Source organism: Oncorhynchus tshawytscha, linkage group LG26 (assembly GCF_018296145.1).
Source record: "Oncorhynchus tshawytscha isolate Ot180627B linkage group LG26, Otsh_v2.0, whole genome shotgun sequence".
NCBI lineage: Eukaryota > Metazoa > Chordata > Actinopteri > Salmoniformes > Salmonidae > Oncorhynchus > Oncorhynchus tshawytscha.
In genome coordinates, this window is record NC_056454.1 from 31,870,953 (window position 1) to 31,887,913 (window position 16,961).

The following is a 16,961-nucleotide window of genomic DNA, read 5'->3' on the forward strand; positions in this document are numbered from 1 at the left end:
CAATTTAAAGGCAATGCTACCAAATACTAATTGAGTGTATGTAAAATTCTGACCCACTGGGAATGTGATGAAAGAATTTAAAGCTGAAATAAATAATTATCTCTATTATTCTGACATTTCACATTCTTAAAATAAAGTGGTGATCCTAACTGACCTAAAACAGGGAATTTTTACTAGGATTAAATGTCAGGAATTGTGAAAAACTGAGTTTAAATGTATTTGGCTAAGGTGTATGTAAACTTCCGACTTCAACTGTACACGGGAAAACACAGACATGCAAACACTGCCGTATGAAATTCAGTACTGACAGAGACTTGGTCATTTCTTCAAACAATCATCTTTATTTAATATCGTATAATTATTGCAATAATGAAATCGTCAACCCAACAGTCTTGTTCTGACTGTTAGGCTGAGAGCCTAACTGATAATGAAAATAGTGATATTATATAGGACCTAAAAATGCTTAGTGGTTCCATATCCCATAAGCCACCTTGGTTATCTACACAGGATGGTGTTTTACCCCCAACCTGGCTTTGTTTCCCAGATGCCAGGAAGAATGGACAATGAGGGATTGTTCTGAACTCTTCCAGGCTATCTCTATCTCGGGTCACACACACCACATCTTGTCTATGGAATGCCGGCTTTTAGGTTTTTATCACCAACATCAATCGTCAGCTTCAAGCTATCTCTAGTAAAACCCATGTCCTCAACAACCAGACTAGCTGCAAGGTGCTAGAGTGGAGACCATAAAACACAGCATTAACAGGACAGAAATATCTTACTGTTTTGTTAAGTAAATCATTTTTACATATCCAACAAATAAGGTGAATACATCATTTTTCTATCACAGAACATACACACACACTTTTAAGATGTTGATCTCTCTGATGAGACCGTCGGGCGGGGGCTGACTGAATGACCGTCGGGCGGGGGCTGACTGACTGACCGTCGGGCGGGGGCTGACTGACTGACCGTCGGGCGGGGGCTGACTGACTGACCGTCGGGCGGGGGCTGACTGACTGACCGTCGGGCGGGGGCTGACTGACTGACCGTCGGGCGGGGACGGGCTGACTGACTGACCGTCGGGCGGGGACTGACTGCTGACTGACCGTCGGGCGGGGACTGACTGCTGACTGACCGTCGGCGGGGGCTGACTGACTGACCGTCGGGCGGGGCTGACTGACTGACCGTCGGGCGGGGGCTGACTGACTGACCGTCGGGCGGGGGCTGACTGACCGTCGGGCGGGGACTGACTGACCGTCGGGCGGGGACTGACTGCTGACTGACCGTCGGGGGGGGCTGACTGACCGTCGGGCGGGGACTGACCGCTGACTGACCGTTGGGTGGGGGCTGACTGACCGTCGGGCGGGGGCTGACTGTAGGTTCCTGCTTCTCTTTCCTGTGCTGTGGTCGCGTCATTCATTCACTGTAACAACCAACGCTGGTTCCTCTGGTGTCACCCAACAGACATCCAGCCAGAGGAAATGGAGTAAATGGTCTAGTTAGAGTGTACGACATCATATATTTGTATTGCATGCCCACTGACACACACGCAAAGGTTTCCATGCTGGAAGCACGGAAACACACATAGATGCAGTGTCATTTTGATGTCATTTTGCAATGAATGAAGAAAGGGTCCATGCTCAAAAGAGACGTTGAGACCATTTGATGTTGCTTCTTCAGTTTTTAGCTTAGATAGAAATACATATTTTTTATTCTTCAAGTCATTGTACTTTATCATTCTCAGTAGATGAATGTAAAAGTTGTGTGTGAGTGTGCCGATTTGTTGGTGAGTTTACAGAAAATGTTGTCTTTCAATTTGACCTCGACCTTGACCTAAATTTACAAACACAATAGTCCGTTATGTTGCAACGTGTTGTCAAATATTCAGTACAGGTTCTACAACAATACAGACCCTGTTATTGACTCAGCATATCCTCTGTACTAGTATTGATAATGATGTCTAATATAATACCAATAATTAAATAACATAGTAAAAACTCCAATAATACCTTTATTCATTGAAATTGGTGTGTACAATAAAGACGCTTCCTCCACCCATAGGAGTAGGGTAGGCGTAGGGTGAAGTTGCCCCTACATGCTGATCTTAGGTCAGTTTGGGATTTTCCCCACTAATGGTTAAGTTTATGTTTGGTTGAGGGGTTGAGGGGAAGCTGATCCTAGGGGAAACTTCACCCCCTGTGCCATTACATATGGATTATATATCGTAGGTACCCTGACTCTTGACCTCTCCCGCTTGTCTGACCCTGTCCTATGAAGGCAAGAAGAACAAGTTGCGTGTGTACTATCTGTCCTGGTTGAGGAACAAGATCCTGCACAACGACCCTGAGGTGGAGAAGAAGCAGGGCTGGGTCACTGTGGGTGACCTGGAGGGTGCTGTTCACTACAAAGTTGGTATGTCCCATCTCCAGCATGCATCTGGCCAGTACATTTTTGCGGAGAAAAATTGAGGACAGTTTTTGCATAGAAATGTTTAGGAACCACTGTTTTATAAGTCAGCACTTCATGTCATGACTGAAACATGTTGGAAGAGAAAGTCCAGAGTTTGGTAATGAAATCTACAGCAGCGTTCGAAATACCCTCTGTCTACCCAGCAAACACCATGTCCCATTTCTGTACTGTCACATCTCTGAGTAAGATAATAAGACTGTAATACATGTCAGCTAATAGCATTTTGGTAGACTTTGATTTCCTACTACATATAGTATCTGGGGCAGAGAACTTAAAAACAATAAGGCTACTGTGTCATTAAATGTCTTGAGGATGCTCTGAATTGACCCTGTTAGTTGGTGCCTCCTTATGGCAACATCCTCATGTGTCCCCACTGGTTTATTCCCCAGTGAAATACGAGAGGATCAAGTTTTTGGTTTTGGCCCTGAAGAACTCGGTGGAGGTCTATGCATGGGCACCGAAACCCTACCACAAGTTCATGGCTTTCAAGGTGAAACCTTCGATGCCCCTGCTTATGCATGACAGATATTCACTTCCATCTATTCAATTAGTCATGCAGCTATTGTAAATTGTCATGACAATGATAAAATGACTCCCCGACACACATGCACACACACTACTGTACTGTATGTGAATAACCTTTGCCCCCTGGTTGACCCCTGCAGTCGTTTGGTGACCTGGTGCACAAGCCCCTGCTGGTTGACCTGACGGTGGAGGAAGGTCAAAGGTTAAAGGTAATCTATGGCTCCAGTAACGGATTTCATGCTGTGGACGTGGACTCAGGGGCCGTCTACGACATCTACCTGCCCACCCATGTAAGAAGCACACTCATGTCTATGGAACCTCAAATCCCCTTCTCTTCCTCCTTTGTTTTTCAAGGATAACTTCATAATTGAATGAATAATTTCTTGCTCGTTCACGCTCTCCCCCTCTTTTGCTCTCTCCCCTCTCTTATCCTTTCTTCTCTTCCCCTCTCTCTTTCGCTCTCCCTCTCGTGCTCTCTTTCTCTCTGTCTCTGTGTATGTCTCTCTGTAGATCCAGACCAGTATCCAGTCCCATGCCATCATCATCCTGCCCAACACAGATGGCATTGAGCTGCTGGTGTGTTACGAGGACGAGGGTGTCTATGTCAACACCTACGGACGCATCACCAAGGACGTGGTGCTGCAGTGGGGCGAGATGCCCACTTCTGTGGGTAAGTGGACACAGACACACTCACACACAATAGGTCCTTAAATTAAGTATTTAAACATGTTAACTCGGTTGCCATCCCACCGACTCACCGCCTTATCCCTCTTTGTCTTTCTCTCTGTAGCCTATATCCGTTCTAACCAGATAATGGGCTGGGGGGAGAAAGCCATAGAGATCAGATCTGTGGAGACTGGACATCTCGACGGAGTCTTCATGCACAAGAGAGCCCAGAGACTCAAGTTCCTGTGTGAGAGGAACGACAAGGTGAGACCCATGGACACGTACACACACATTTGGAGGTACTCTCCACAGGTCTGTTTTCACGAATAACTCTGTCAAAATCAAATTTTATTTGTCACATGCGCAGAATACAACAGGTGTAGACCTTACCATGAAATGCTTACTTACAAGCCCTTAGCTAACAATGAGGTTCAATAAATAGACTTAAGAAAATACTAAATAAACTAAAGTAAAACATTTTCTAAAAAGAAACACAATAACAATAATGAGGCTATATAAAGGGGCTACCGAGTCAATGTGCGAGGGTACAGGTTAGTTGAGGTAATTTTTACATGTAGGTCGGGGTAAAGTGACTATGCATAGATAATAAACAGCGTGTAGCAGCAGTGTAAAAAAAAAAAAAAAAAAGTGGGGGGGGGGCGGGGGCAATATAAATTGTCCGGGTGAACATTTGATTAATTGTTCAGCAGTTTCATGGCTTCATGGTTTTCATGGCTTCAGCCAACCACAGAGACCTCTAAAAGAGGAAAAGATAAAAGGGCACAGACCGAGTGTGAAGTGGCCCAAAGCTGTTGGAAAGAGAGAGTGGGAAACAATCAACAACAACCTGACAAAAATCTTGTAGGAACAGCAGAGAAAAAGCTTAAAAGGATGGGAGACATTATCTACCACTACGGAGAAGATCGCTTTGGAGTAAACTAAAGGAGAATTGGCAAGACACCACCCGCGCCAGCCAAATCTAGGAGGCAGCAGGAGATCAAGATACTTGTCAGAGAGAGAAGGCAGCTGAGGAAGCAGTGGAAGAAGGCCTCTGATGCAGAGAGAGAAGGTATCATGCTACTCCAAGCAGACATTAAATGTCGGCTGGCAACCTTGTGAAGAGTGTAAAACTTAAGGAAACTTCGTAGGAAGAAGGAACACTCAAGATCACGGTTCTATAAAAAACCCTTTAAGTTTGTCAAAGACCTCTTCGCAAAGGAAAAGTGCAGAATCCTAAAAACTCCAAAGCCAGAACTGGAAGAACATCAGGAAAAGGTCCACCAGGACATGAAAAGGCATGAGCAGATAATCATCCCACATGACATCCCACCTATTCAACCACCAGAATTCAATCTGGACACTGACCCTCCAAAATGGAAGGAAGTAGAGAACGTTGTCCGAAGAGCAAGAGCGGCCTCGGCTCCTGGGCCTAATGGAGTACCATACAAGCTCTACAAGAACGCCCCGGATGTTCTACGCTTTCTTTGGAGGCTCATGAGGATAGTGTGGCAGAAGGAAATAAAACCAAAGACATGGCGAAGGGCTGGTGGTGTGCTAATCCCGAAAGAGAAGGATGCGACAGACATCAGTCAATTCCGACCAATCTCCCTTCTCAACGTCGAAGGGAAGATATTTTTCAGTATAAAAGCACAGAGGCTGTCCACTTACCTAGAAAGGAACAAGTACATTGATACATCTGTACAGAAATCAGGCATTACTGGTTTCTCTGGTTGCCTGGAACATACTAGTATGATTTGGCACCAGATCCAAAAAGCTAAGAAGGACAAGAGAGACCTCTATGTCATCTTCCTCGACCTGGCCAATGCCTTTGGCTCAGTTCCCCATGAACTCCTCTGGGAAGCCTTCAACATTTTCCACGTACCAGAACCCATCACTATACTGGTAAAGGCCTATTTCCAAGACCTGCAATTGTGTTTCACAACACCTGACTTCACAACAACATGGCAGCACTTGGAAGTAGGCATAATGGCATGCTGTACAATTTCACCTCTGGCCTTCACTATGGCCATGGAAGTCATCATCAGGGCATCGAGATGGGTGGTTGGCAGTGAGAGAACTAAGGAAGGGCTCCGTCTCCCACCTATCCGAGCATACAAGAATGACATGACTACACTGACCACCACTGCAGCATGCACCAGGCGGCTACTTGCAAAACTGCAGGATAACATCAAGTGGGCCCGGATGAAAATCAAGCCAAGCAAATCTCGAAGCATCTCCATAATCAAGGGACAGCTTAAAGATGTGAGGTTCTGCATTGGAGATGACCCGATACCAACGGTGTCTGAGCAACCCGTCAAGAGCCTGGGTAGATGGTACAACGAAAGCCTCCGGGATAAAGATCAAGTGCAGCAAGTAAGGCAGGATATCGCTGACGGTCTTGAGAACATCAACAAGACCCTACTGCCTGGGAAGCTCAAGCTTTGGTGCCTACAGTTTGGACTTCTCCCCCGGGTAATGTGGCCACTCACCGTCTATGAGGTCCCAATAACAACAGTGGAGAAGATGGAGCGAATCATTACCTCATATGTGAAGAAATGGCTGGGTGTCCCACGATGCCTGAGTAACATCGGCCTCTATGGCAAAGGGGTCCTTGAACAACCTCTTACAAGTCTAACGGAGGAGTACAAGTGCTCTAAAGTAAGACTTCAGATGACATTGAAGGACTCCAAAGACCAGATCATTAGCAAGGCTGCACCTCCCCTACAAACTGGATGGAAATGGACATCATACAAGGCAAGCAACATCAGCCCTGAGACACCAAGACATTGTGGGGAAAATCCAGCATGGAAGAGGAGGCTTTGGCCTGGCAGCAAGCAAACCAACGTTCCATAAGGCAACAGCATCTGAACGCAGGAAGCTGGTGGTCGAGGAGGTGCGCAGACAGGAGGAGACTGCAAGAAGTGCAAAGGCTGTCTCTCTTGCTAAACAAGGGCAATGGACACGTTGGGAAGGCCTGGAGAGGAGAAAGATCAACTGGAGTGAGCTTTTGCAAATGGAGGCAAGCAACATCAGCTTCATCATGTTTATGATGTGCTTCCATCACCAAAAAACCTACATCAATCAAACCTACCGCTACACCTGGAGACACAAGCAGGTCCTCAAGAGCCTGGCTGCAGCACTTGAGACCAAGAGGAGTGCAACCATTACCTCCAAAAACAAGCAATCCCGTCAAAACAACAACATTCATCCGGGAGGGACAGAAAAGGCCCAAGCATCCTCCTACGAAGCCAGAAACTGGACACCTAGCCATGGCCCTGGACTGGAAGATGCTTGTCGATATTGGCCAGCAACTCATTTTTCCACCTTGCTTCTACCAACCTTAGGCCAGACATGGTACTCTGGTCCCCTGCACGAAAGGCTGTGTACATCATAGAGCTCACAGTCCCATGGGAAAACTCTGTTGAAGAGGCCTACGAGCGTAAGAAACTGCGTTACACAGAGTTGGCAGCAGACGCAACTCAGCGTGGCTGGAATGCAAAAGTCTGGCCAGTTGAAGTGGGATGCAGAGGATTCGTGGCTTCTTCCACTGTCAGGTTGCTGAAAGAACTTGGAATCCATGGACAGGCTCTGCGGCAGACTGTCAGAGCAGTCTCTCAAGCAGCTGAAAGAGGCAGCCAGTGGATCTGGATCAAACGGAAGGACCTTTGCTGGGCTATAACTTCATGACCCCCCCACCCCCACATGAGAACCCAATTCAGATCCCTCCAACTTGAGGAGGGCATATGAGGTATGCGGTCAGCTGTAGGGCTGGCTCAGGGAAGAGGACACCCCTGCTTTGCATAGTCCTGTGGGAAATCTTAATTGGGCATGGGACACAAGCTAAGGCTTGATCACCCTTTAGCTGGCCACCTTTGATGAGGGTGTTTAGTGATTAAAGGGCGAAACACCCACTGATTCGAAGGCACACTACTGAGGATGTGTCCCAAAATTAACATCTTAACCCAGTCTAAGAAATAAACCTCCCATGCCACTCTGTCAACATCACGGAAAATCTCATGTGAGTGCAAACCATCTATTGGCACAATGGACAGTTTTTAACATCTCGTCCTGTGTTGTATGATTCTTTCTTCTAGATGTGACAAAAGCATGGTGTCGTGGAATTATTCTAGTCAAAGGAGAGAGATTTCTTCAAAACAATTTAACTTTCTTTTTTAATTACTGCAGTAATGGAGTTGGTCGGTAGCCACCCTTACGGTAATCACTGAGAACTCTACGAGCAGAACTAAGCCACAGCATTTTATAGTTAAGACACATCCACCTGAATATGGAACAAACACCAGATTTGTGAAATTATACAAAGGTAGATTGTGCTCTCATGCAATGGACAGCAAGATTTACATTGCACCGGGTTTCTGTCTCTAGGTCATTTTCTACTTTTTCTACTATACACAAATACTAATGCAACATAGGACACCAGGTCCTTCACTTAATTTATGAAGTCCAGTATTCATCTGCCACGTGGGAGAAATAAACTGGAGGGAGGTTATGCCTGGTACTGGCAGACTGGAACCCAGACACTAATCATGGAATGGAATGCAGTCTTTAGGTTTTATCACCCAGGCATCGTACATCAGCCGTCAGCGTTAAGCCTCAGAGACTCCTCTCAGAAGGACAGACATTGTGAAAATACTAATATAGGAATACATTCGAATATAAAGGTAATGTGTTTAACATAATGTTGTAATTCTACCACATCGTTTTTGCAATGTTAAGAAGATGGAATAAAGTTGTCCTTGAAATATTATTGGTCCTTCACTGTTTTGAGACTGTACAACCTTCAAGATGTATTGTCAGATCCAACAGCAGATCTCTTTGTTTCTTGGGACCTAGAACTAGCATCTCTGTTTTTTCAAAGTTTAAAAGTTAAACATTTGCCACCATCCACTTCCTTATGTCTGAAACACAGGCTTCCAGGTAGGCAATTTCGGGGCTTCACAATGTTTCATCAAAATGTACAGCTGTGTGTCATCCTCATAGCAGTGAAAGTTGACATTGTGTTTCCGAATGACATCACCAAGAGGTATAATATTGAAGAGGTTCGATATAGGCCGATTTTTACATTTTCCGGGTCAAGGTGTAGTTTTTTCAAGAGAATTTATTACTGCCGCTTTTAGTGAGTTTGGTACACATCCGGTGGATAGGGAGCCATTTATTATGTTCAACATAGGAGGGTCAAGCACAGGATGTAGCTCTTTCAGTAGTTTAGTTGGAATAGAGTCAGTTTAGAGGCCATAACTATTTTCATGAATGTGTCAAGAGATACAGGATTAAAATACTTGGATCTCCACTGATCCAAGGTCCTGACAGTCTTTGCAGACTCAAGACAACTGAGCTATGGAGAAATATACAGATTGAAAGAGGAGTCTGTAATTTGCTTAAATTGCAATTAGGTTTGAAAAATTGGATGATTGAGCAGTCGGATGACTTCCAATTTGGTGGAGCGTCATTTCCGTTCCAATTTTCTGGAATCTTGTTTTAGGGCCCGGGTATTTTCTGTATACCAGAGAGCTAATTTCTTGTGACAAATATTTTTTTGTTTTTAGGGGTGTGACTGGTGTGACTGCATCTAGGGTATTACGCATGGTTAAATTTAGATCCTCGGATAGGTGTTTAACCGATTTTGTACTCTGACGTCCTTCAGGGAACTCCATGAGGAACGCTGTATACGGCGCAGGAGGCCTGTAAACAGTAGATATAACAAGTTATTGATTAGGCTGCATAGATTACATGACTAGACGCTCACTAGTGTAACCAGGAGGTGAGGCCTCATTTAACACAGTAAATCCATCAGGCTTAAGGCATGTTACAGTCAGGCCAATCACATAAAGATTATGATCAGTGATTAGTTCATTGACTATAATTGCCTTGGATGTGAGGAAAGATGTGAGATATCACAATCTCTTTCAATAATGGCAGGAATGGAGGAGGTCTTTATTCCAGTGAGATTGCTAAAGCGAACACTGCCATTTTCTGTTTTTCTCAACCTAGATCGAGGCACAGACACTGTCTCAATGGGGATAGCTGAGCTGACTACATTGGCTGTGCTAGTGGCAGACTCCACTGAGCTGGCAGGCTGGCTATCAGGTTGCAGACCATGCAGCAGGCTATGTCATTGTGGAGCTAGAGGAGTTAGAGCCCTGTCTATGTTCATAGATAAGATGAGAGCACCCCTCCAGCTAGGATGGAGTCAGTCACTCCTCAGCAGGCCAGGCTTGGACCTGTTTGTGGGTGAGTCCCAGAAAGGGGGCCAATTATCTACAAATTCTATCTTTTGGGAAGGGCAGAAAACAGTTTTCAACCAGCGATTGAGTTGTGAGAGCTCATCACTCCCCCTAACTGGGAGGAGGCCAGAGACAATTAGTTGATGCCGACACATCTTTCTCGCTGATTTACACACTGAAGCTATGTTGCTCTTGGTGACCTCTGACTGTTTCATCCTAACATCGTTGGTGCCGACGTGGATAACAATATCCCTATACTCTCTGCACTCGCCAGTTTTATCCTTAGTCAGCACCATCTTCACATTAGCCTTAACATCAGTAACCCTGCCCCCTGGTAAACAGTGTATGATCGCTGGATGATTATTTTTAAGTCTAATGCGGGTTATGGAGTTGCCAATGACTAGGGTTTTCAATTTTTCAGAGCTAATAATGGGTGGCTTCGTCAGCTCAGACCCTGTAGCGGGTGGAGGAGAGACCTGAGAAGGCTCGGCCTCCGACTCTGAGTCAATGCTTAATGGGGAAAACCGGTTGAAAGTTTCTGTCGGCTGAATGAGCGACACCTGTTGAGTATGCCGACAGCATTTCTTTCCAGAAAATTGTCCGGCTGCGGGTACTGTATGGGGATATTTATACTACTATCTCTACTTACTGGTGGCACAGATGCTGTTTCATCCTTTCCTACACTTAAATTACCCTTGCCTAACGATTGCATCTGAAGCTGTGCTGGCAACACAGCTATCCTCACCATAAGGCGATAGTTCTCCTATATATTATGAGTACAGCTACTGCTAAATGTCATAGTGTTAATGTTACTATTTAGCTTTGGCTGGTGGAGGTCCTGTAAAACCATGTCCAGATAAAGCGTCCGGGGTGAATGAAATGAAAATAGTTGCGTCCGGGGTGAAGTTGAATGAAAATAGTTGAGCGAGGTAAAAACTAAGACCTTTCTTTAACTAGGCAAGTCAGTTAAGTTCTTATTTACAATGACGGCCTACCAAAAGGCAAAAGGACTCCTGCGGGGATGGGGGCTGGGATTAAAAATACAAATATAGGACAAGACACCACAACACTACATAAAGAGCGACCTAAGACAACAACATAGCATGGCAGCAACACATGACAACACAGCATTGTAGAAACAGCACATGACAACAACATGGTAGCAACACAACATGGCAGCAGCACAACATGGTACAAGCATTATTGGGCACAGACAACAACACAAGAAGGCAAGAAGGTAGAGACAATAATATATCACGCAAAGCAGCCACACTGTCAGTAAGAGTGTCCATGATTGAGTCTTTGAATGAAGAGATGGAGATTTGAGTTTTTGTTGCAGCTCTTTCCAGACGCTAGCTGCAGCGAACTGAAAAGAGGAGTGACACAGGGATGTGTGTGCTTTGGGGACCTTTAAAAGAATGTGACTGGCAGAACCGGTGTTGCATGTGGAGGATGAGGGCTGCAGTAGGTATCTCAGATAGGGGGGAGTGAGGCCTAAGAGGGTTTTATACATAAACATCAACCAGTGGGTCTTGCGACGGGTACACAGAGATGACAAGTTTGCAGAGGAAAATAGAATAAAGTGAGGTGGGAAATCTGATGGCCGAACGGTAAAGAAAATCTAGCCGCTTGAGAGCACCCTTACCTGCCGATCTATAAATTGTATCTCCGTAATCTAGCGTGGGTAGGATGGTCATCTGAATCAGGGTTAGTTTGGCAGCTGGGGTGAAAGAGAAGTGATTACAATAGAGGAAACCAAGTCTAGATTTAACCTTCGCCTGCAGCTTTGATATGTGCTGAGAGAAGGACATTGTACCGTCTAGCCCTACTCCCAAGTACTTGTACGAGGTGACTACCTCAAGCTCTAAACCCTTCGAGGTAGTAATCACACCAGTAGGGAGAGGGGCATTCTTCTTACCAAACCACATGACCTTTTGTTTTAGAGGTGTTCAGAACATGGTTAAGGTCAGAGAAAGCTTGCTTGACACTAAGAAAGCTTTGTCGTAGAGCGTTTAACACAAAATCCGGGGAGGGCCCCGCTGTGTAGGAGACTATCATCTGCATATACATGGATGAGAGAGCTTCCTACTGCCTGAACTATGTTGTTGATGTAAATTGAGAAGCGTGTGGGGACTAGGATCGAGCCTTGAGGTACTCCCTTGGTGACAGGCAGTGGCTGAGACAGCAGATGTTCTGACTTTATAAACTGCACTCTATGAGAGAAGTAGGTAGCAAACCAGGCCATAGACCCCTCAGAGACACCAACACTCCTTAGTCGGCCCACAATAATGTAATGGTCTACTGTATCAAAAGCTTTGACCAAGTCAACTCAGTGACTGCCTGCAGTGAGAAACTTTGTAGCGGGGCAGGGGAAAAAGAGGGAGGAGCATCGGGGTTAGTCGCATTGGAAGGGGTGGGAGATGAGGAAATGTTGGACGGGCAATGGCTGAGTCAAATAGGAATCCTGACTTAATGAAGTGGTGATTTAAAGAGCTCAGCCATGTGCTCCTTGTCAGTAACAGCCACATCATCAACATTAAGGGACATGGGCAGCTGTGAGGAGGAGGGTTTATTCTCCAGGTCTTTAACCGTTTTCCAGAACTTCTTGGGATTAGACCCACAGAGAGAGAACTGCTCACCTGAGTGTACTTATTTCTAATTTTCCTGAACTAGAGCCAGTCAGCCTGAGTATGCGTGTGCCAAGCCTTTCACCAAATGGACTTCTTGAGGTGGAGTAATTCTGCCAGATCACCGTCGAACCAGGGGCTGAACCTGTTGTTAATTCTCATTTTCTTTATGGGGGCGTGTTTGTTAACAATACCACTGAAAATATTTTTTAAAAAGGTCAAAGCGTCTTCGACAGAGGGGATCAAGCTGATTCTATACCAATTTACAGAGGCCGGGTCTTGAAGGAAGGCTTGCTCATTAAAGTTTTTTAGCAAGCGTCTGACAAATCAGGACAGGTCGTTTAACTGAGCATCCATTACGAACACAGGCTGTAAAACAGTGATCACTAAGGTCATTACTGATGTCACTGATTTGTTTCATTATTGACTGGCGTGTGTGCATGTGTTCCCATCCGCAGGTGTTCTTTGCCTCGGTGCGATCCGGAGGAGCCAGCCAGGTGTACTTTATGACCCTGGGGCGCACCTCTCTGCTCAGCTGGTAGAGAGACTACACCCCCTCTACACTGGAAACCAACCAACCACGTTTTACCCGACGTTTAACGATGCCATCGGTTAAAAGCCAACCACCTCCGACATAATCATGACCTTCGACCCGGGGCATCGTGCTATATTGAGGATACACAACATCTTGGTTTTTTTTCTCACCTTTATTTAACCAGGTAGGCAAGTTGAGAACAAGTTCTCATTTACAATTGCGACCTGGCAGATGACATCGCCCCAGCCTTGAATACCAGATATGAGAATTGTAAAAAAAAAAAAAAAAAAAAAGAAGTTAATTGATTATAAATCAAATAAAAAAATGTGAAGAAAGGGGGTGAACAGTCTGCCCCACTTTGGTGCTCAACAGGTTGTGGACACACGTCTGTGCGGGGCCATTGCCCTGAAGGCGTGTGTGCGTGTGTGCGTGTGTGTGTGTGTGTCGTTCCTAGTTCGCGACTGTGGTATGGGCTTGAAGTCTACCACTAACTACTCTGTGCATCTTCTGCTCGTATTTCAGGAGTCCCCCTCCCCTTCCTTTCCTTAGCGAAGGAGGGGCAGGGGGCGGAGCATACAGTGTTAATGCTACAGTAGTTTATGTCAATGTCTTTCTGTTTGGTCCAATGATTGCTGACTGCGGGAGGGTGGGGGAGGGGGGGTGTTGAAGCTGTCAGTCAGGGAGGAGGTGGGAATAAAGAAGCTGTGCAAGGGAGCCAATTGGTTCTAGGCTCAATGCTGTCATGACACAGTGTGTGGGAAGGGCCTATGCATTTTACCGTAAGTCTGTTATCTGAGAGGACTCAGCTGGAGTGTGTTGATAGTTAGGACAGCTACCGTAATTTAATGTGCAAGTTCATGTAAAAACATTTGAACCAGATGGACTTTGAAATAGTGTTTTTTATTTTATTATGATTCCCTAAAAAAAAGTAAGTATTTGGAGTTAATATTTATTTTACCTTGGTTTTAAAAATCACAATGCACATAGCCTCCAGTTTTCTTTGCTTTTATTTCAACCCACAACACATTCAAATGCTTTGAGTCAGAGAGTGGGTGGGTAAAACATTTAAATAGTGTCTATGTATAATAAATATTAATTTAATATCATTCATAGTTTCAATTGTCATGTTAGTGGAATCCTCAGTCCACCATGACTCTGTGATCCGGCTTGTACCATCAGAGTCCAGGATGGAGGACATGGTCCTGATGTGAATAGACAGATATAATAAAAGAGAGTGGAGGAGAAGGTTCAGGTCATATACAGTATGTGTGTGGTAGTAAAGGGGCCAATAGATGAGAGAGGAGGGGTGTCAATGTAAGTTTTTGTAGCAGAAAGGTTACACATGGTCAGCAAACCTCAATGGACTCATAGACTGTGGATGGAAATAATGGTGGTGTTTTATTGTTGTTTTTCATTAGTATCTTTTTATGAATGCAATGCACTAAGTGTCAAGAATGTAGAAAGAAATATACTGTGTGGTGGTCAAAGGCATGAGAATTTCATTTTTGTTCCTTGTCACAAGTGATCAATTTCAAGTTGACACAAGTGAATATTAAACAATGGAGGCTCTAAGGAAGATGTCGGTTTTTGGGGCAATTCTGAGTCGTTTCTGAGACTAGGTTGTGACTCCTTTCACAAACTCAATGTTTTAAAGTGAATCAGGGCTTAAGCGTTAACAGCTCTGAGTTGAGAAGTTGCTAGGCTACAGTAGTTTCCTGTGGGGCCAGTTTTCTCACAGTAGCTTAATCAACCTGATGCGCTAACAGGGCTTTAGACCTCAGTGTTTAACTCTAAAAAAACATTGCCAGGCTCAATAAAGAAGTCTTGAGCTCTTCTTCTTGTCCTTCTCGTGTGATGTGTCAGCTTGTTAATGGAAGGCAAATCAAAACAACTGTTTCAAATCAGAGGAGAGCAGAGCATGGGTGACATCTGTGATTCTACAGCTCTCTGAAGGTGTTCACCACAGAAACCCACTTTGGGAAGATTCTTTTTTTGTTGTTGTTCACTGTTAAAGGGTATAGTCTGTACATCTGAAGACTATTCAATACACTGCAATATTCCCTGCCACGACTCTCTCACGACAGGGTATCTGACCTGCCTAAACCATGGTGACAAACAACATGAATATTATTTTCCTGAGTAGGATTACCCTACTTTTCCCAAGGAACACAACAGTGGTTTAATGGTGATGATGGATCAAAGCTATTTCACCCAAGGGGACAGATTCTCTACCCTAACTGTGTGTCAGACTCCATAGTGGGTCAATCACTCTCTGAGTTGAGTCTTTCTCCTACTGACAGTCATGCCATTCATTGTGTGTAGAGCTGTGGGAAAGGCACTGAAAATTATACATCACAGAATTGTTTCACAAGCCAACCTTTTTTATATATGGAAAAAGAAACCTGTTTGAAAAGCGAACCCCAATGCTGTATGTGTGTGTGTGTTGAATAGCCCCCCCCAGCACTGTTCCACTATGTCTTTTTGGTTACATCAAGGCCTTCATGAGTGGCATAAGTGAGTTTATTAAGGTTATGGTTATTGATATTCTATTAATGGAAAGACGGACAACAATTTCTTCGCAATCTGAAAAGCAGTCACTTGCTGATTTTATGTTTTATAAAAGTGCCAATATGGCAACATTAAAAGTGTAAAAAGAATGACGAAACCACTATGTTGATAAATATACTTTTTTAAGATCTCACTTGAAGCATTAAGTTTTAGACTTAGTTAAGAAGCTTAACAATAGTTTATGTACTTTGCAGTGGTTGAATATTATAACGCTCATGTTAGGTTGAGAAAATGACAATGTTTACAGAGGCAATGTTTTGTTACACTAATGTGTATCATGATATTAGTTTTTTTTAGCTTGTTTTATATTGAACATGATTTATCAATAATCCTAAATTATGCCATTTTTTTTTTTTTTTTTTCTCAAACAACTCAAAACTCAATTAAGAATACACATGCAACATTTGCTTTTCCAGATGATCCCATAATGTCGTTCCCAGCATTGTGGGGACATTCTAGTGACAAAGTCCGTTCCTTGCCGGCTTCGATGTCAGTCAGGCTTGGGTGTTTTTTTCCAGTGTTTCTTCCATGCTACTCTAACTTATGTGCTCTCTGTGTATGACAGGAAGTCTTGTATTTTCCTGAAGGTGTTTTCTCTTTGAATAAACTCTAAAGTAATTTAAAGATTTACTGTAGTCTTTTGTCTTGTCCCCTCTCTGACTGACTGAATTCTTGAAGTGGAGAGTGTGAGAATGTCATCATTATCCAATAGTATGTCCCTGATGGTAAGAAATATTTTCTACAACAAATACAGAGCAGAGCAGACACTGAATATCCCTTTGAGCATGGTGAAGTTATTAATTACACTTTGGATGGTGTATCAATACACCCAGTCACTACAAAGATACAGGCGTCCTTCCTAACTCAGTTGACAGAGAGGAAGGAAACCACTTAGGGATTTCACCATTTGGCCAATGGTGACTTTAAAACAGTTATAGAGTTTAATAGCTGTGATAGGAGAAAACTGAGGATGGATCAACAACATTGTACATACTCCACAATACTAACTTAAATGACAGGGTGAAAAGGAGGCCTGTTTGCAACAAGACACTCAAGTAAAATTGCAAAAAAGGTGGCAGAGAAATGAACTTTTCTGTCCTGAATACAACGCGTTATGTTTGGGACAAATCCAACACAACACATCACTGAGTACCACTTCATATTTTCAAGCATGGTGGTGGCTGCATCATATTATGGGTATGTTTGTCATCAGCAAGGACTAGGGAGTTTTTTAGGATACAAATAAACTGAGTAGAGCTAAGCACAGGCAAAATCCTAGAGGAAAACCTGGTTCGGTCTGCTTTTGAACAGACACTGGGAGACAAA

The 16,961-nt window shown here is 44.1% G+C and overlaps 1 protein-coding gene across 12 annotated transcripts in view; it reads left to right on the plus strand.

Moving 5' to 3' along the window:
• Window positions 1–16,259, plus strand: part of LOC112234772 (mitogen-activated protein kinase kinase kinase kinase 4-like) — a 100,296-nt gene extending 84,037 nt beyond the window's left edge. For all 12 annotated transcript variants that reach the window (XM_042306477.1, XM_042306478.1, XM_042306471.1 and 9 more), the window contains 6 exons: window positions 2,281–2,415; window positions 2,862–2,962; window positions 3,138–3,287; window positions 3,508–3,667; window positions 3,788–3,927; window positions 12,991–16,259. In XM_042306477.1, coding sequence (XP_042162411.1) covers window positions 2,281–2,415; window positions 2,862–2,962; window positions 3,138–3,287; window positions 3,508–3,667; window positions 3,788–3,927; window positions 12,991–13,074 — 770 coding nt within the window. In that variant the 3' untranslated portion in view covers window positions 13,075–16,259. The remainder of the gene's footprint in view (window positions 1–2,280; window positions 2,416–2,861; window positions 2,963–3,137; window positions 3,288–3,507; window positions 3,668–3,787; window positions 3,928–12,990) is intronic.
• The last annotated feature ends 702 nt before the right edge of the window (window positions 16,260–16,961 follow it).